Below are 21,256 nucleotides of genomic sequence, written 5' to 3'. Positions count from 1 at the left end.
GGCCAGAAAATCAAACTAACAGGAAGCTGAATGGACAAGATGCCAAGTATATACGAAGTCAAAAGGAATAGGATAGATAAATACTGTACAGTACTGTATACAAAATACTGTACTGTACTTTACAGTAGTAATGTCGGTAGGTATAGGGTATGGGTATGGTGAGTTTGAACAGTGCAAGTAGACCTGTGGAAAACTGCGATCACTTGCAAGTGTTACCTTAGCTAATTAAGCTGTACTGTACTGATACTACTGTACCTATGTTACAGTAATATACGCTATATTATCAGCAGGTGTTGTTAGATAGGAACATCAGTGTTTTTTTTTTACTGTACGTATTACATGTACATATTAGTGTGGCGATGATTTGTGTTATGTGTACTGTAGTCTTATGTACGTAGTACACGTGTGTACATGTACAGTTCATTTACTGAAATGTGTTAATTCATTAACACAATACTTATACTGTGATAAAAACCAAGTAAAAACAATATTAAGCGGCACAGTGGGTTACAGTACTTAGTACTGTATGTTAGTCAACCGCGCATAGTCAATGGGCAGTGAGTTGGTAGGTAGCAGTTAAGTACCCTAGGGCAGCAGGTATTCATGGATTCTTGCTTTTTGTGCCTGTCTCTATTACCTAACCCCCGCGAATAAGGGTGGTTGACTGTATAATACAGTAAAGTAATGGGTTTGAATAAAAAGATATCTATAATTCAAAAGGAAATTTTCAATACAAAGGCTATGGTCAATTAAAAATATAACGAATAAAACTATTTTTAAAAATATTTACATTAGCATTTCTTTCAATTTTATGTACAAAACAGTTATTTTAACTACAGAATTTCATCTGATAACAACATTCAACATTTTTGAAGCTTCATTTTCAATTGCTTTGTGAATAGTATTAACTTCTTCTTGGGAAAGTGTTCGCTCCATGTGACGGTAAATAATACGATAACAATGAGACGTCAACTTCTTTTTAGGATGGAAGAATGAATCTATTAGCTTGACCTGGAAAAAAGTTAAAAGTTTTATTAAATAATTTTTCTAGAATTATTTATATCAATATTTACCTTGAATTCATTGCATTTCTTTTCCTTGAAGAAAAGGATTGGACCTTAATATTAAAATGTAATTGATCCCACAAGCATACAAATATTCATCCTCTAATTAGGAGGATGTCTTCTTTTTTAACTGGAACAGCCATTGAATCTTTAACAATGTATTTGTACTAGTTAATGAGAGGTAGGTGGGAGTAGCCACCCCACTGTATCACACCCCTTTTGTGTTTGGCCGTAAAGATTACAACAAATTCGTTACTGCTCTTCTGACTGTTGGATTTTTTCTTACTTTGCATGTGATAAGTGTTTGATTTAATCTGTGATTTGCTTAACAGTAAAAGCACACAGAATGTAGGCTTGAAGTAAAGTGAAATTTGTTCCTTTGTGGATACAAGCCTTTTGTCACACATTTTGTACCTTGTTAAGAGCAGCACTGTACACAGTTCCTCTATTGAAGATTGACTGATTGATTTGAGGTTTACTGGCATCCTGAAAGAGATTGAACTGTCGATTGGGGAGATGATGAACGTCGCTTGGAGCATTTTTTGGTTTACTTGGAATTTCCCTTAACGTCCAGAGTGTTTGCTCTTTTCTTGGTGGGAATTTCCTGTTGCATTGCGAGTGTTTGCTTTTATCTTTGTGCCTGATAGTGATCACCGTTGTCTGCCAGATATACCCCTGTATGTGAGCCTTATAGAGTACCAATGTTGTCTCCCTCCTCTTTCTTTTTTTTTCTTTTTTTTTTTTTTGCCACTTTCTGTGGGAAGTTGTTGAGGAAAGGGGTAGTCTTATAGGAAGGCCTTTCGCTTGGAGTCTACGGACTTATCAAATCACTCTTTGCCTTCGTGAGGGAGACTACTCTCCCGCTAACTGGTATCTTCGGGATTGGTCAAGTAGATATGAGTACAGTACAGTATGTACAAAATTCAGGAGCAGGTTGGGCGTTGGGCTCACCTTTCCTGTTTCCTGTTGTGATAAGGAAAGATTTTACCTTGCCATTAGCATGCTTCTTTAGAGCTCACTGTATACCCATAACTCTGGGGGTCTGTTAATATTTGTGAGCCTTGTTATAGGCCAATAAAGGTATTGGTTGTGTTCCTCCTCATGCCTAATGGTGTTAAGTTGGCTTTCAATTGTTACTTCTCTATTCGCTCAAGTGTTTTTTCCCAGTGATGGGTACCTTCAGGGTAGGTCAGTAGAAGGTAAAACTAGGGTGACAGTTAGCTGTTTCCACTGACTGGCGAGACTTTTCCTCCCATCCTCAAGATTGGAAATTTGATCCTCTGTCTCCTTGTAACTCTTGGGCTAGGAGAAACTTTCCCACACTCTTGCTCAACAGGGAACACAATAATCTATCAGCTGTTCTCTCCATGTGGTTCATCCACATGCCGAGGAGTTTCCATGTGCACTTGCCATCAGGAACATGATCCATCATCACGTAGTAACTAGCCGGCACATTGCTTGATACTACACTAGCCTGCTCCTTCTGTTTCAAAGTGCATGAGTTCTTTCTTTGATCTTCACCATGATCGCTTGAGACCGAGTCTATCTTTGGCCTCATTTTGGTATATCCCCAGGTTTGCTCTTGGCCCATAAAACTGTATTCTAACAGGAAGGGAATCCCTTCACCAAGTGTCAGGTCACTCTCTCTGTATCTGAACACCTAGCAGGGCAGATCACCATGAAGGGATGCACAAACATGGAATGGGACCTTTGATGTCCAAATCCATCGTTTTCTTCCATTTTCATGTTCCGAATCTGTTCTTGGATTTGTGGTTCCATAATTCTGGTGGAAGGAATGATCCTCAGTCTGGGTGGGTTAGGCATCCAAAGGGGTAACCGTTCCAGTAGGTTTTAACTGTTTGTGAGGCTTTTAGACTACCCACATCATTTCAAACCTGACCCTTAGACTTGTGGTCAATGACAGGTGGTGTGATGGGGAACCTCTACCTACTCCCCATTGATTAGCCACTTTTGCCTTCAGCAGCAACCAGTATGGACATACTACTATACTATATTGCTGGTCTTTTTCAACTCTTATTGGTTAAGTGCTGGTTTTTTTTTTTTTGTGTGTGTGTGCTATTACTTTTTCATTGCAAGTTCCTTGAGCAGTAAGTATGTGGCAAAGTAGAATTAGTTCATGTGAAGAATCAAACCTTTCAAATCCTCATGTATTGTGTACATCTTGTGAGAGGGGTGACTATGCAATTTGCCCTCCTTGAAGTTTTGTTTTTCCTTCTACAATAGGGAAGTTTATGAACCCTAAGAGTATAAATTGTCTCACTTCATGGTTGTTTCCCTTCCTAAAGAGGGAGTTACCCAATTTGGACTTGGTGTCACCCTTATCCGAGTGCCCAATAATGTGCATCTGCGGATGGTGACCCATGTAGTACAGTGTTAGTGAGAGTTCTAAGTACTCCCATTATGACAAAAACCCCAGCATTCTTGTTTGTTTTGGAGAGGAAGCTCTAGTAGCTTTCTCCTCCATGGGAGTGCAGTAGGTTGGTAAAAGAAAGTATATAGAGTTTGCTCTTGCTCTTCCTTTTACCAGCCTCTTATCCCTCCTCCTATCCTCTTTAGGAGAAGACGACAAAGAAAAAGGCCTTTCAATAAAGTTTTCGGGGAACTTACAGTGAGTGCTCTCTTCCTTCAAGAGGGAGTGATATACACACATACACTAACTGGTACCTTTGCTGTTATTGAAGTGTATTGCAAGTACTGCTGTTGTACTGGGTACAGGCGAGTGGTCCTTTTGGACCAACGCCAGCACTGTACAGTATGCCAATGTGGGGAGGGGAGTATGCACCTACCTTTCCTATTTTTTTGTTGGGTTAAGGGAGAATGATTCCTTACCCTTAAAGTGCCAGTCTATTCAAGAATCGCCTGCTGATAAGTACCTTTGGGGTTAGTTAGTAATTGGGAGCTTGATGTAATAGCTACATTAGCACTATATGGTAGGCAGGAATGAGGTCTTTACTTTTTGCGATCCGCTACAAGGCTTTCTCACTGACCATTTTAGGGTTCTATCAGACAGGCGAGACTGGTGTGATAATGACTGCTGTTTGCACAGGTGCTAGGTGAACAGACCTTTTTGGAATGCATACCAACTGGAGGTAAGGATATGCTGTCACTCTTCTTCCATTTATGATGCTTCTTCTCTGAAAAGTTGAAGGGGTACAGAAAGACCTATTGCAAAAAGCTTAAGATAATCTCTCTTCTTAGAGAGGGAGACAGTTCGCAACTGGTACCTTATCCTTTTCTGGATTAGTGTACAAGTCCATGAAGCCAGTACGGCTGCTCCCATAGATGTACTGGTCCAATGTAAGAGGTCCCATTACGTGACTAAGCACCTGTACTAATGAAAAAAAATATATATAAATAAACTTACCTTAAATTGATACAAGAAAAGTACAAAAATGCTTCAGTGAAACCAGTTAATATTGAAAACTTTTTTTTTTTTTTAGACTTCTTTCAGTACATATACGTTATGTTATCGGCTATAAATAGAGATGAGCTGAAGAAATTAAATGCCATGTTTTAAGCCCAGCCTACTATCAAACATGAATTTAAGTACAAATTTATTCTGTGAGTAGTATTTAATTAACACTTTAAGGAAACAAAGATTAACAATCTCTTGCTTTTGAAGAGTTCACTAGCGCTATGAGGTACAATGCTTTTGACAGGATAGAAAAGTGGCTTTCTCTACCAGAAAGAAGCGACTGAAAAACCCCGGGGAGGTGTTGGGGATTTGTTGGATGGCGCCCTTTAGAACCATGCTCTGGATCTACTGAGCTAGGGCTTGCTGTTTCCCGAGATTCCGAGGAACCTGGGAGGACGAGATCGGAGGAGGAAGGGACCTGAGGTAATACCTTGCCCGTGAGGAACTGGTTCCAAACTTCCTCTGATGGAGAACCAGGAAGTCCAAGGGTAGGGGATACCGCTTGTACATGATTTGGAATGGAAGCGGTAACAGAGTCATTCCTGGTGGCGGAAAATATTGCTCCACTGGGGGAGGCAACGTGATCCGCCTGACCAAGAGGAATGGGGGTTAAATCAATGGTGCCACTCTTCCTCGACTTCCCCCGGAGGAGGGAGGCAAGTAAGAGTCTGAAGGGAGAGATCGAGAGGTCGAAGAAGAGGCCCGAGACTCCTTACTTTTCGACGGCGAACCTGGAGGTAACGAGTCCCTCTTGGATTTCTTCTTCTTCCTCTTCTCGAACTTTTCCAACTGAGAGGGCGACCACTCTACATACTTGGCAGGGGGAGCCTTCAAAACACCTATGACCTCTGCACGTAGGGCATAGGGAATGAGGATCCACCTCTGGCGGTGACATAAAGGTGCCACAGGATTTCGGGGGAACCCCGGGACACTTCCTCATAATAGAGGACATCACATGTAACAAAGAAAAAAGAAACAGAATTAATCAAAAACACAATAAAGAAAGGCTAGTCTGCCAGTCAAACAAAAGCAGGAGCAGCGGTGTTACCACTGCGACGGCTAGAATTAGATTGAAGGTTAACAGTAGCTACTGACCGGCGGTCCCCCACCTCTAAAAAGTGGATAACTACCGGCCAGGTTGTTAACGACCTTGTTAGGTTTTTCTGCCGTATTTTCCAGCTCGCACTAGAATATCTCCTATAGTAAAGAATGAGGGTCTGTATCAAGTGTAGGAACAAAGACAAATTATTAGATTACATGAAAGTTTTTTCTTTGTCTAAGAAAATGTACGATAGAAATTTTTATGTATAAATGTTCATATCATTATATACAGTAATTCAGTACACCATATGAAAGTACACTCAGGGCCAACTGTATTGTAGAGTACAGTACTTAATAGTTATTGTATGACTTAGAGATGGAAGTAAGGTTGGGTAAAAGGCCGTAGCTTTGATTTCATTCCAATATTCAATATTCATGGATAAGCAACCTATATTGGATGGATAGTTTCAGAAAACAACTAGACCCTTCTCTTAATGAGAAAGGCTAGGGTTATACTCTTATTCCCCAACAACATTGTAGTTGACCTTATGATAATTTGACGACTGAAAGTTAGATGGCAATTGGTTCTTGTACAGTATTTATGTTTTGACAACGTAAAAATGATATCACCCTTAGCAGACAGTTTACAGGATTGAAGGTGCTGTGTCAAGTTTAATAGTGGCAGAACTTGGTCTGTCTCATACACATTAAGTCCATGCTTTGCAAGTTGGACACTGGCTCTACAGCAGGGGGCAACAATATTTCTTTGGTAGTTATGTCATATTGGATTCCCAGTTCTAGCCTTTCACAGTTAAGTACTTGGAGATCACACAACACATTAGTCATAAAAATGATTTATTTTCTATTCCAATGTTGTCAGCTTGTGCAAATATGATTCAAAAGTAAAATTCATAAGATTAATAATATTTCTGCAATTCAAAATACTGTACAGCTTTTATTTGCAGTTCAGCGACAACCACAAAAATACAAAACTCTGTGAAAAATATAATACAGTAAGACCACTAACCTGCTCAACAATATTTCCTCCAATGCTTCTTACAAGATCATAAAAATCAGCTGAATCATATCCTTCAGTAGGCAGCCAAAAGCTTATATCATTTGGACATTGTGGATATTGACTGATCCTCTGGAATAGAATTAGTGTTCAATATAATTTCCCTTTTTCAATATTAAACTTACCCGATAATCATGTAGCTGTCAACTCCGTTGCCCGACAGAATTCTATGGAGGGATACGCCAGCTATCACAATACTAGAAGGGGGTGTACTTACCAGCGCCACCTGTGGCCAGGTACTAAAGTACTTCTTGTTGACACCTCCTCAATTATTCCTCTGTCGTGCTTCCGGCAAGACGTTCTGGGATACGCTTATGATCTCCGAGTATTTTCACGGCTATTTGGTGAAGTATTCTCTCAGATTTCGGCTGTCGCTTTACTGGAAACCTTCTTATATTAGCTAGATAGCTTTTATATAGTCCTGATTAACGGTTAACGATCTTTTGCTTGATTTTGGAACCCCCTTTGGCTAACTCTTTGGATTCAAGATGTCTGACATTTCGCAAGCCCCCTCCCATAGACGATGTAGGTCTTGCAATAGGCGTATTCCGAAGGCCTCGGTAGATCCTCACACCGCTTGTTCTGACTGTAGGGACAGGCCCTGTCAGTTAGAAAATCGATGTGAGGAATGCGCCGGACTTTCGGAACTGGAATTTGTCCGTCTTTTGAAATATTCAACTAAGTTAGAGAGAGGTAGAGTTAGGAGGAGTTCTTCTCACTCTTCACTTTTTTCCTCACCTCATGATCCCCTACCTTTTCCTACCCCTGTAGTGGCTACCCCCGAACCTACTATTTGCCCTCCGCCTGATATGTCTGTTATTTTGCGTGCTATTCAGGCCTTAGGCGATAAAGTAGAGTCAGTGGTAAGTGATCATAAGTCTCTGATGGCCGAAGTCAAGGAACTTAAGGTCAAGAGTGCAGTGGGTGGAATTAGTGCCAGTGCTGTGACGAGTGCTAGTGTCAGTGCAGTGCCAAGTGCTAGTGTCAGTGCCAGTGTGGTGCGTGAGGATATTTCTGTGCGAGCCAGTCGTCCTCCCAGTCCGGGACCTCTTGCAAGCTCCCAAGCCCAGGGGAGAAGCAATGTCGAAGGGCATAAGGGTTCGGCAGGCCTTGTTAGGCGCACAGAAGTATCCTCGGTGGTTGCGGGCGTGTCTTCCAAAGACCGTCACTCCCACCTGCAGACGATTGAGCCCGTCTTTTTCTCGTCCGCTGATCAACTGTCAGGGAAGAAACGTTGGTCTCAGGTCTCGAGACCACTTAAACGCAGAGTCCAGTCCGCGAGTGCTCAGCCAGGTTGCAGTCATTGGCTCAGCTCTGACTCGCCGCAGTCATCTGTCGACTGCACTCCGCCCAAGAGGAGTAAGGTTCTGCCACAACAGAGCTCGACTGTTAAGGCTTTACCTCAGCCTACTGTAGTTTCTGCCGACCCCAAGTGGACTCTACTACAGTCCATGCAAGCACAGCTTTCGGACTTGATGCGTGAGTGTCGGGCTGAGAGTGTTGCGCCTCCGCCTACACTCCCTCCGCCTGCGCTCGCTCCGCCTGCGCTCGCTCCGCCTGATCGCAGTACCACCTGCCAGGCGTACGATGTTGAGCCACGTTCTGAGTTTGCTGTTCCCAGTGGTGTTCAGCCTCCGCCTTCCTTAAGGCAACCTTTACAATGGGATCAGGAGGATTTTACCTCTCTTCCTCCGCCTCCACTTGCTGCTCCACCAGTGATGCAACACTCGGTTGAGGTACAACAACCTCTCCCGTCCATGAGTCAGTCTCCTCAGCTCTCGCTGCAGCGAGCTCAACCCTCCACAAGGCAAGCACCACAACACCTTAGCCTTGCGCATCAGGAGCCTCAGCTTGCGAGACATTTACCTTGTTCTGCGCAGCCTCTACCTCATCGCGCTCCGCTCACACCACAGGAACAGGAACTTGCTACTCCGCTTCCGCCAACCGCTCAGCAAGCGCAACCCTTGGGTTCAACCACTCATGCTAGGAGTCAGCCTCCTCCACCCATGCGCCTTCCTTCTGCTTCGTCTTTTATTCAGCCTTTGCAGTCTGAGCCTCAGGTTTTCCCTCAACAGTTACTTGAAGAGGAAACCACTAATATTGTTCCTACTCGTTCTGACTCTGCTGTTCAGCATTCTTGTCCGATCTCTTCGCTACACTCTGGTGATGAGGCGTCTGATGATGAGGCGGCACACCTGGATCCCTCGTCAGACGTGGATGAATCCAAGCCTTCTCCACAGTCTATTGACTTTCGTAAGGTCTTGGCTCTGCTTAGGGAGGTTTACCCAGACCACTTTGTCTCTGCTATTCCCCGCTCTCCGCCATCTGAGTTTTCGCTGGGCATACAGCAAGCTAAGTCCACCTATACTAAGCTAGTCCTAGCAAGGTCCTCTAAGAGAGCGTTAAGGATCTTAGGGGAGTGGCTGCAGACTAAGCAACACCTTGGCAAAACTTCTTTCATGTTCCCTCCGACTAAGCTCACTTCGAAAGCGAGCGTTTGGTATGCCACAGGAGAAGCACCAGGCTTGGGAGTACCTGCCTCTGCCCAGGCTGACTTCTCAAGTCTGGTAGACTCGCCTCGGAGAACTGCAATGAGGCGCTCTAAGGTTTGCTGGACCTTCTCAGACCTTGATCACTTACTGAAGGGAGTATTTAGAGCATTTGAGATGTTCAACTTTCTAGACTGGTGCCTGGGGGCCCTCAGCAAGAAGACCTCTCCTGCGGACAAGGATTCTGCCATGCTATTAATGTCCTGCATGGATAAGGCCATCAGGGATGGATCTGGTGAGTTTGCGTCGATGTTTGTATCAGGGGTTTTGAAGAAAAGGGAACAGCTGTGTACCTTCCTTTCCTCCAGCATTACACCTTGTCAAAGGTCACAACTCCTTTTTGCTCCGCTCTCGAAGTTCCTCTTCCCCGAAGAGCTGGTTAAGGACTTGTCTGCTGCCCTGATACAAAAGGACACACACGATCTTGTAGCCTCATCGGCTCGTAAGTCTAAGGTTGCTACCTCAGTCCCCAAGACTTATCGCTCCCCAGTGGCTGATACCCCTGCTACGAGGTTCATACCGCCCTTTCGTGGTAGAGCCCCCAGCCGAGGAAGCTCCCGTCCAGACTCTTACAGGAGCAAGTCTAGGAAAGGCTCCAAGACATCTAAAGGAAAAAACTGACTCTCCGCATCTCCAGACAGCAGTAGGAGCCAGACTCAAGATCTTCTGGCGAGCCTGGGAGAAGAGAGGTGCAGACGCCCAGTCTGTCAGTTGGCTGAGGGACGGTTACAGGATTCCATTCTGCCTCAAACCACCTCTGACCACATCTCCCATCAACCTCTCTCCCAACTACAAAGAAGAGGACAAGAGGCTAGCATTGCACCAGGAGGTGTCGCTACTTGTGCAGAAGAAGGCAGTGGTTATAGTCCGGGACCATCAATCCCCGGGCTTCTACAACCGTCTCTTTCTTGTGGCCAAGAAGACAGGAGGTTGGAGACCGGTGCTGGACGTCAGCGCGCTCAACGCGTTTGTCACCAAGCAGACGTTCACGATGGAGACGACGAAGTCGGTCCTAGCAGCGGTCAGACAGGAGGACTGGATGGTCTCGTTGGACTTGAAAGATGCCTACTTTCACGTTCCTATTCATCCAGACTCCCAACCTTTCCTGAGATTCGTTTTTGGAAAGGTTGTCTACCAATTCCAAGCCCTGTGTTTTGGCCTAAGCACAGCTCCTATGGTGTTCACTCATCTGATGAGGAATATAGCAAAATTCCTACACTTATCGGACATCAGAGCCTCCCTCTACTTAGACGACTGGCTGTTGAGAGCCTCCACGAGTCGTCGCTGTCTGGAGAATCTCAACTGGACTTTGGACTTAATCAGACAACTGGGTCTGTTAGTCAACATAGAAAAGTCTCAGCTCATTCCCTCCCAATCCATTGTGTACTTGGGAATGGAGATTCGGAGTCAGGATTTTCGGGCTTTTCCATCGGCCCCCAGGATAAGCCAAGCCCTAGAGTGCATCTTGAGCATGCTGAAGAGGAGCAGTTGCTCGGTGAGACAGTGGATGAGTCTCACAGGGACCCTTTCTTCACTGGCCCTGTTCGTCGAGCTAGGGAGACTCCACCTCCGCCCTCTTCAATTCCATCTTGCAGCTCATTGGGACAAGGGTTCGACTCTCGAAGCAGTCTCTATCCCAATCATCCAAGAGATGAAGACCACTCTCCTGTGGTGGAAGAACAATCTCCTTCTCAGGGAGGGCCTATCGTTGGCTATTCAGACCCCCAATCTTCATCTCTTCTCAGATGCATCGGACTCGGGCTGGGGTGCGACCTTGAACGGACGGGAATGCTCGGGAACGTGGAACGAGGAACAGGGATTGCTCCACATCAACTGCAAGGAGCTACTAGCAGTTCATTTAGCCCTGCTGAACTTCAAGTCCCTCCTGCTAGGCAAAGTGGTGGAGGTGAACTCAGACAACACCACAGCCTTGGCTTACATCTCCAAGCAAGGAGGGACCCATTCGAGGAGCCTATACGAGATCGCAAGGGACCTCCTCATTTGGTCAAGAGGTCTAAACCTCACTCTGGTCACGAGGTTCATTCAGGGCAATATGAACGTCTCAGCAGATCGCCTAAGCAGAAGGGATCAGGTCATTCCCACGGAATGGACCCTCCACAAGAGTGTGTGCAACAGACTTTGGACCTTGTGGGGTCAACCTACCATAGATCTGTTTGCCACCTCCATAACCAAGAGACTTCCGCTGTACTGTTCCCCTGTTCCAGACCCTGCTGCAGTTCATGTGGATGCTTTTCTACTGAACTGGTCCCATCTCGACCTTTACGCATTCCCACCGTTCAAGATAATAAACAAAGTTCTGCAGAAATTCATCTCGCACGAAGGGACACGGCTGACGCTGGTTGCTCCCCTTTGGCCTGCAAGAGAATGGTTCACAGAGGTACTTCAATGGCTAGTCGACATCCCCAGGACTCTACCTCTAAGAGTGGACCTTCTACGTCAACCTCACGTAGACAGGTTACACCCAAACCTCCACGCTCTTCGGCTGACTGCCTTCAGACTGTCGAAAGATTCGCTAGAGCTAGAGGCTTTTCGAAGGAGGCAGCCAGTGCGATTGCCAGAGCAAGAAGGGTTTCCACTCGTAGAGTCTACCAATCTAAGTGGGAAGTCTTCCGAAGCTGGTGTAGAGCCAATTCAATATCCTCTACCAATACCTCTGTGACCCAAATAGCTGACTTCCTTCTACATCTTAGGAATGAGAGATCTCTTTCAGCCCCTACGATTAAAGGGTATAGGAGTATGTTGGCTTCAGTTCTCCGCCACAGAGGTTTGGACCTTTCTTCCAACAAGGACCTTCAAGACATTCTTAAGTCTTTTGAGACGTCTAAAGAGCGTCGTCTATCCACTCCAGGCTGGAACCTAGACGTAGTCTTAAGGTTCCTTATGTCACCTAGGTTCGAACCTCTCCAGTCAGCTTCCTTCAAGGACCTTACCCTCAAGACTCTTTTTCTCGTCTGCCTTGCAACAGCTAAGAGAGTCAGTGAGGTTCATGCCTTCAGCAAGAACATTGGTTTCACGACCGAATCTGCAACATGTTCTTTTCAGCTCGGATTCCTAGCAAAGAACGAACTTCCTTCACGTCCTTGGCCTAGATCGTTTGAAATACCTAGCCTCTCCAACATGGTAGGTAACGAACTAGAGAGAGTTCTTTGCCCTGTCAGAGCTCTCAAATATTATCTTAAGAGGTCTAAACCTATTCGAGGACAGTCAGAAGCCTTATGGTGTGCCATCAAGAGACTTTCGAGGCCCATGTCCAAGAACGGGGTTTCGTATTATATAAGGCTTCTGATTAGAGAAGCCCATTCTCACTTAAAGGAGGAAGACCTTGCATTGCTGAAGGTAAGGACCCACGAAGTAAGAGCCGTAGCTACTTCGATGGCCTTTAATAAAAACCGTTCTCTGCAGAGCATAATGGATGCAACCTATTGGAGGAGCAAGTCAGTGTTTGCATCATTTTATCTTAAAGATGTCCAGTCTCTTTACGAGAACTGCTACACCCTGGGACCATTCGTAGCAGCGAGTGCAGTAGTAGGTGAGGGCTCAGCCACTACATTCCCTTAATCCCATAACCTTTTTTAACCTTTCTCTTGAATGCTTTTATTGTTGTTTTTATGGTTGTTACGGTAGGCTAAGAAGCCTTCCGCATCCTTTTGATTTGGCGGGTGGTCTATTCATTCTTGAGAAGCGCCTGGGTTAGAGGTTTTGTAGAGGTCCTTTAGTAGGGGTTGCAACCCTATATACTTTAGCACCTTTGGGTTGATTCAGCATCCAAGAGGAACGCTGCGCTCAGTAAGGAAGACGAACTTAAAAAAGAGGCAGAGTAACGGTTCAATTCGACTTCCTTACCAGGTACTTATTATTTCATTGTTATTTGAGATAACTGTTATATGAAATATGGGATACTTAGCTATCCTTTAATCTTGTACACTGGTTTTCACCCACCCCCCTGGGTGTGAATCAGCTACATGATTATCGGGTAAGTTTAATATTGAAAAATGTTATTTTTATTAGTAAAATAAATTTTTGAATATACTTACCCGATAATCATGATTTAATCGACCCTCCCTTCCTCCCCATAGAGAACCAGTGGACCGAGGAATAATTGAGGAGGTGTCAACAAGAAGTACTTTAGTACCTGGCCACAGGTGGCGCTGGTAAGTACACCCCCTTCTAGTATTGTGATAGCTGGCGTATCCCTCCATAGAATTCTGTCGGGCAACGGAGTTGACAGCTACATGATTATCGGGTAAGTATATTCAAAAATTTATTTTACTAATAAAAATAACATAATTCATATAAAAAACATCTTATTGGTTACACATTGTTTCAGTAGATAACAATTCAAAAATGTTTGTCAACAGTATAGTAATACCCTACACTACGTCATTAATTGGTTCCAAGAGACCCAACACAAGTCTGAACTCAATACAGTTTGCACTATAAAGTAACATATGAAAGCAAACAGAAAAGAAGAAAGAATTAAAGTTAAAACATTATAGATATTTTACCAAATGTGAAATAGTCTTGTTTTCTTAACTGTAGTTATCTAAACTAAAATGCCTGTAATCTATTATGCAGTTAGGCATCAAATATTATTAAAGGGAAATATGGCACTACTATGGGTAGTGCCATAGCCTCTGTACCTGGGTCTTCCACTGTTTTGGGACAGTTCTCTTGCTTAAGGGTACTCTCAGACTATTCTATCTGTTTCCTTATTTCCTTTCCTATCTAGGCTGTTTTCCCTGTTGGAATCCTTGGGCTAATAGCATCCTGCTTTTCCAACTAATGTTTTAGCTCAGCTAGTAATAATAATAATATTGTAATAACCGCTGATGATGCTTGTCATTAACCAGTAGATTGTTTCATTACTTTACCAGAGCCATGTATCTTATGAAAGGAAAGAAAATGGTAAAAATTTAAATAAATTTTGAGGGTAAATGTCAATAAACCGAGATTCTGGAGAAAAAATCAATATGAATAACAAGGAATGATCATAGAAATAATAGAAAATCTATGGTTCCCAAAATCTTTTGGAAACTATTTGTGTAAAACATGCCAGTCGGAATATGCGACGAAGAGACTGAACTGGATTACCATTATAACCACCAGATATTGCCTTGGTAGGCATCAGAGGTGGCATATTGAAGGGAAGAAAACTGGAAATTATTATTTTGGGGGTTAACAGCAATATCAAAGCTTTGAAAGTCAGGACAATATGAACATTAAGGGAGGTTCACAGAAATTTCAACCCTTGATTCAAATTTCCACTGTACTAACCTGCATTTCAACGACTGGACTCGGTAGTCTATAAAACAATGTAATAAACATCTGATCTGAATTATTCTTTCAAAAGGAAAATCATTTTTTTTAAATATAAATGTTTTCTATCTTCGCCATTCATCCTCCAACTACCAATTGGAGAAAATTACTTTTTAACCAAAATATTTAGGTATCCTACCTTATTTACACTTCTGATTGTTAACACAATCGAACTTGCTGTCCCACATTTCATTTAGTTTTTATCGAAAATTCCGAAATGGCCAAAAACACCACTACAGTACACTTTCATATTTCTTGACCCAGTATAATCTGTCTAGATGTTTGTTTGATAAACAGTTCATAAGTAAAGTGAAATGGGGACAAGATGTTATGGAATACCATTCACTTTATAAAAAAAAAAAATTCACCTGATCTATTAAAGGGAAAATGGGGTTGTCATTTTTATCCTTAAAAATATACATGCATATCTTTTAAGTACAATGCTACTTAATTATATTATCTTAAAAAATAAAATATTATGATAGAAATCAAACAAAAGAAATTATCAAACCAGATGAAAAATTATGATTCTCTACTCGGTCTTGATAAGAACATTCCTGACATGTAAACACAGGTTTTACCCTTTGGATAACAGACATTAATTACTACATGTGTTATGCTAAGCATCAAGTAACATTATCAACTTTTTGTTAAATACAAAACAAATTACTGCAGTAACAAAACAGTAAGACCAAAGCAAAAATCTGAACCTCCCTTTCCCAGTAAGATTTGAGGAAATTAGATTTAACTTATCTTACAACAGAGAACTAGTTTTTCTAAATGCTACCCAATTATAAATAGGTTGCAGGCAAGAACATAGGTAAAAGAACTGCCTCTAGGACACATTCTTACAAAAATACAAAAGCCTGACTTGTACTAGACTAAAATTAAACCCTTAACTATACCTCTTCAATTTAAGCAAAAAAATGAGTGAATCTCTATTAGCGTGAGAAAAATTGGCCCGGAAACTTTTATGCCCTTAACACAAGAAATGGTTTGTAATGGAGTCAGCTCGTTCATTTGAGAAGAGAGGGTTAGTAAAGTAATCCTCACTATCAATTACAGAGCACAAAGGTTGAGCATGACCACTTTGTTCAGAAATAATATGCATGCAGTCCTGAACCAGTCTTCTATTATGAAGTCCGATTGTGATATACATGAATCAGTCGTCCAGTAGGACATAGCTGGCACTATAGATGATACTGTAACCCATGTGACAAATCCCTTTGCCTTCAGACAAAGGGAGGGAAACAGACAGAACCAAAGCTAGTATGAAAGGATTCAACTCTCTATTGCACTTAGATTATGAGACTTAAGGATCAATAATAGACTAATTATCGAAAGAACTTCATCCAAATAAGTTACTCTAGGGTATAATGTAAAATAGAATTGGCTAGTAAGCACTCTAGTAGTCAGTACGAGCAAAGAAAGAGATGTGGTATTGGTTAACGAACATCAAAAGCGGAATCATAAACAACAGAATGCCTGAAATATTCCATAAACATAGCAAATTGTGATTTAAAACCATCAATTTCCAATTGACATCTAATTTCTCATTAATCTCTACCTATCTACTAAAAATCACAATACGAGATAAAGGATAGGCTCAGAACTGAATTTTCCCCTGAACTACACTCCTTAACTCACACTAATAACACTATCATGAATTCTTTTAGTAACTAACTTGACACACTCTCCAATAAGCTTCTCGGAATAAACAGAACATTCCAAACATTGAAGGTAAAGATCATGTCACTAACTTGATCGATTTTTTAACCAAAGTCTAATCACAACAATGAAATGGGGAACTCCTAGTAGGTCCAGCATTCTCCAGCACGACAGAAATTATATAAAACACCAATTTTGCTTGCTCCTGGGGATCAGCAAGCACAGTATCTTCCTACTTATAAGTAGATCGGGCCTCAGCCAGCCACCCGGAGGGGTGGGATATAGGGGGAGAGAGAGAAAGAACTTTTGTTTTTGTTTATAAGGTCACAAAGATTGTGCTTAGAGATTATTAGCAATGGGACTCAGGTATGATTCATCAAAAGCCTGATTTATACACAATAAATTATAATCATAATATCTATCAACTAAAACCCACTTCAATTTATCAATTTTGGATCAGCAATAAACTAAAAAAGGGATTTTGACGTAGGAAAAATCTATTTCTGGGCGAGGGACCTGTGCCGCCCAGTGAATAAGCTCCATTTAGCACTTATTCCTAGGTAATTTACTGCTAAATATACCAGAGAAAAAATGTAAAGGAGTGCTAGGTTAACTAGCTCGCTCACCTATTGGTGTCGGTATAAAATTGGGCGTATAATCCAGAGGTCCCGCACTATTTAGATTCATCCACGACAGAAACCCCAATAGAGGAGAGCCGTTCAACCTCACTCGGTACTACTAACACTGCATCCGCTCAGAACCCAACTCCTTAGCACCCAAAGTTTGGGGACTCCAAGGGAGAGGAGCTGGGAGGGTTCACTGGGCGGCACAGGTCCCTCGCCCAGAAATAGATTTTTCCTACGTCAAAATCCCTTTTCTGGGCTCGAACCTGTGCCGCCCAGTGAATCTATACAAGAGAAATGTCACCAAACTTGCAAAATAAAGGAAAAAACATAAGCATAAGGGAAATACAGGATGCTTTAATCAGAGATGAGTACCAAAAAACAATTATAAGGGTATCTTAAATATGAACATAATTCCACTTGGTAGACAATTGACAAATAAGGTAGGTATAATAATGCCGTGAGTGATAATATATACAGATACTCAGGAGTTTTAAAAATTTACAAATATAATAACAGTATTCAGGTGCGAGACCAACGAATACAATAGGGTATAAATGAGGCAGGTAAGAGGGAGAGATAAAGAGACAAGGCATTAACCTGTGAGTTACCTGGAAGTAACTACGCTCCCTGCAGCTACTGTAGAAAATTTTAGGGCTTCCAAATGTTTAAGGTAGTGTTTCTTGAACACTGACGGTGATTTCCACCCTGTATACCTGGAAAGGTCCGTAAAATTCATGTGGTGAAAAAAGTTCACCGAAGTAGCAACCGCTCTGATATCATGTGCAAGAGGAAAAGAGTCAGGGCTAGCTTGTTTAATAAAATACAAAATTTGTTGCCTGATCCCTTTAATAGTAATGGTACCGCCTTGTTCTCTAACGAATAGAGGCCCCGAGGAGTTAGAGGAGGTCCGGGATAAATAAGACCTAAGAGTAGTAACAGGGCACAGAGACGGGTCTTGCGTGAGGGGAACAATTTTCCAGGAGGACCATCTGTTCTGAGGGTCTTCGTTCTTAGCCAAAAAGAATTTGTTAGGTGAAAGAAGGACCTCTCCCGAAGGCAGGAACTCAATATGACCCGGGTCTCTCGACAAGGCTGCCAGTTCAGAAATTCTTGCCCCGGAAGCCAAGCTCACCAGGAAAAGTGTTTTCCTGAGAAGGGGAATGTAATCGCAAGAACTGTTAAGGGTATCAGAAGCCAATTTGAGTACATCATTAAGGAACCAGGTCACCGGGGTAGGACGAATAACTGGTTTCAGTCTGGCACAGGCTTTCGGAATTGAAGCTAACAAAGAGTCGGTTAAGTCTATGTTAAAACCCACTAGGAAGATCTTTTTCAAAGCAGATTTAATAGTGGTGATAGTATTGGCTGCCAGACCTGATTCTAATAAAGATCTAAAGAAAGTGACTGTAAGGTTCAAGTTCATACAGTTCACGTCTGAGTCTATCAAAAATTTTGCCAACTTTTTAACTGCAGAGTCATACTGGCGGATGGTGGAATCCCGTTTATCCGATTCTAGGAACAGGGTGTTTTGAGGATCAATATTGGCACCATGCATGGCCGCAAACTTCATAAAGTCCATAAAGTTAGGGCGCTCTGAATGTTTGAGGAAGCGTACACAACGCGTGTTTGTACTATCTGAGACAGAACCGGATTGGGTATCGGGTGAGGGTATAGTCTCAACTCTCGCAGGAGAGGATACCAGTTGCTCTTGGGCCAGTTGGGTGCGACCAAGGCTACTTGTCCCTTGAAGGATCTCAGCTTGTCTAGAACTTTCAGCAAAAGATTCACCGGGGGAAAGAGATAAATCTTTTCCCAGATGTCCCAATCCTGAGACATGGCGTCTGTGGCGTAATCCTGAGGGTCTAGATTGGGAGCCACATATACTCTCAATTTGTGGTTGGACTCCGTGGCGAAGAGGTCCACTTGGAGACCGGGAACCTGAGAGAGAATCCACCGAAATGACTTTAGATCGAGTGACCATTCCGATTCTAGAGGGGAGGTCCGTGACAGGGCGTCTGCCACTACATTCCGGACTCCCGCCAGGTGGACAGCTGAAAGATGCCAACGGTTCAAGGCTGCTAGGGAGAATATGGCTACTAGAACATGGTTCAGAGGCCCTGACTTTGACCCGCCTCTGTTGAGGCAGCGGACCACCACTTCGCTGTCGAGGACCAGACGAAGGTGTTGTCTCTTGGGTAGAGCGAGACGTTTCAGGGTTAGAAGAACTGCCATGGCCTCCAGCACATTGATGTGAAATTGGCGGAACAAGGGGGACCAAAGACCTTGAACTTTCCTGAGCTGAGAATAGCCGCCCCAACCTGATAAGGATGCGTCCGTGTGAATGATTAACTTCGGAGGCGGAAATCGAAGGGGAACTGACTTTGACAGACTGTTTGCTCTTGTCCAAGGAAGAAGTCTTTCCCGTAGAATGGGAGGAAGGCGGACTTTCCTGTCCCAGAGCTTCCGGTTCGCCCTCGAACGCCAGACACGATTGATATCTTTCAATTTTGCCTTCAGAAGAAGATCCGTCACTGAGGCAAACTGAAGGGACCCCAGAATCCTCTCTTGGAGTCGTCTGGAACTTACTTTGTCTTTGAGAAAGCGTTTGGTGTTCCTTGCAATCTCTAACCTCTTGGGTTTGGGAAGACACAGAGTATGAGATATAAGATCCCATTGCAGGCCGAGCCATTGGAACTTCGATTTTGGAAGAAGACGGGACTTCTTGAAGTTGATCTGGAAGCCTAGAGATTGAAGATAATGGATGACTTTGTGAGTGGCTTTTAGGCAATTTTGGGAGGTGTCTGACCAAATGAGCCAGTCGTCCAGATAGGCTACTACTTGAATCCCTTGATTTCTGAGTTCCTGAACAGCGACTTCTGCTAACTTTGTGAAGATCCTTGGGGCGATGTTGAGCCCGAAAGGCATCACCTTGAAGGAGTAACTTTTGTCCCCTAAGCGAAAGCCTAGATACGGACGGAAGTGTCTCGCTATCGGGACGTGATAATAGGCGTCTGTAAGATCGATAGAGGTGGTGACGGCACCACGGGGAAGTAAGGTCCGCACCTGCGAGACGGTAAGCATTCGAAACTTGTCGCATTGAATGGACAAGTTGAGAAGGGATAGGTCTAGAATCACTCTTCTTTTGTCTGAATCCTTCTTCGGGACACTGAACAGCCGACCTTGAAACTTCAGGTGTTTCGTTTCTTGTATGGCGTTCTTTTGTAAAAGATCCTGGACAAATTCGACCAGGTCCGGAGTGGAATGTTGATGGAATTTGTTCGGAGGAGGAGGTCCTTGAATCCAACTCCACCCCAGTCCCTTGGAGATGATACTGAAAGCCCAGGGACTGAACCTCCATTTGTTGCGGAAGGCATAGAGCCTCCCCCCCTACCTGCTGCACCTCAGTATTGGTTTGAGGAGTTGCCTCCACGTCCGCCTCGGAAGTTCTTTCCCCTGCGAAAGGCTTTTCCCCTGCCTTTGTTCTGGTTAGAACCACGGTGGTAGCCTCTACCTCTACCATAACTCTGGGAAGAGCTATGAGCCTCATAAGACTGGTTAAAGGCAGGAGAAGTGGCGGAGGCACCGGAAAGCTGGCTCTTAGGGAGCAGAACGGTGACATAGTCGTCCGAAGGAGCCTGAGAGGTGGAAGGCTGTGCAGGGGCAACAGGAGATGGGGGAAGAGGCAGCCGGAAATAGGACGAACCACTCTGCTGTTGCCTGAACTGGGTGGAGGTATATGGACGGAGCTTCTTCCTACCCCGGGCTTGGTAATTTGCAGGGTCATATTTACGTTTAGGAGTCAAACCCCAACGGGCTTTAAGGCTCTGGTTGACTCTAGTGGCCTCCGTCAAGACTTCCTCTACAAGAACCTCAGGGAAGAGATTTGGACCCCAACAGGAGGACCGGATAAGCTTATTAGGTTCATGCCTAATAGTCGCCTCTGCCAGGACATGTTTGCGACACCTGCGTTTAGCAGTAGCGAAGTCATACAGGTCATAGTATAATGACTGCAACATAGCCTTGTTAAGAGACTTAAAAATACTCTCAGTATCGTAAGTCAAGGCTATCGACTCCGTGGAAGTGGCCAAGTTCAGAGTACGGCCAACGCGTAGGCGGGAATCATACTCCTGTTTAATGAGGGATTCCGGGAGACGGGGAAGCCGCTCACTAAACATTACTGAAGCACAGTCTGCTGCTAGCTTGCCAGAGGTAAAAGTGGTATGGACGTTGTCCCAACACTCAATGCCTGAAGGAAGAAGGAGGGAGATTGGATCCACCTCTCGGATGGGAGGCAAGGGCTTCTCCTCCAGAGCATATTGGAAGGCAAGCTCTGCTACCTTATTGACACATGGAGTCACGGTGTTTTTGTCCATTAAGAACATTGTGAAGGAGCTCTTATAAGGCGTCAACATGGTGTTGCAGCCGATGTCATTCAGGAATCTGGCCCACACAGATTGGGC

At 43.6% G+C, this 21,256-nt stretch overlaps 1 protein-coding gene across 2 annotated transcripts in view; it reads right to left on the bottom strand.

The window, feature by feature from the left end:
• Window positions 1-707: 707 nt before the first annotated feature.
• Window positions 708-21,256, bottom strand: part of PheRS-m (Phenylalanyl-tRNA synthetase, mitochondrial) — a 60,946-nt gene continuing 40,397 nt past the window's right edge. For both annotated transcript variants that reach the window (XM_068378513.1, XM_068378514.1), the window contains exons 8-9: window positions 6,569-6,688; window positions 708-1,011 (exon numbers count right to left, since the gene is read on the bottom strand). In XM_068378513.1, coding sequence (XP_068234614.1) covers window positions 844-1,011; window positions 6,569-6,688 — 288 coding nt within the window. In that variant the 3' untranslated portion in view covers window positions 708-843. The remainder of the gene's footprint in view (window positions 1,012-6,568; window positions 6,689-21,256) is intronic.

The sequence above is a fragment of the Palaemon carinicauda genome, chromosome 8, assembly GCF_036898095.1.
Source record: "Palaemon carinicauda isolate YSFRI2023 chromosome 8, ASM3689809v2, whole genome shotgun sequence".
Lineage (NCBI taxonomy): Eukaryota > Metazoa > Arthropoda > Malacostraca > Decapoda > Palaemonidae > Palaemon > Palaemon carinicauda.
Note: the sequence above shows the minus strand (reverse complement) of the source record. Positions and strands in the feature narration are given on the sequence as shown.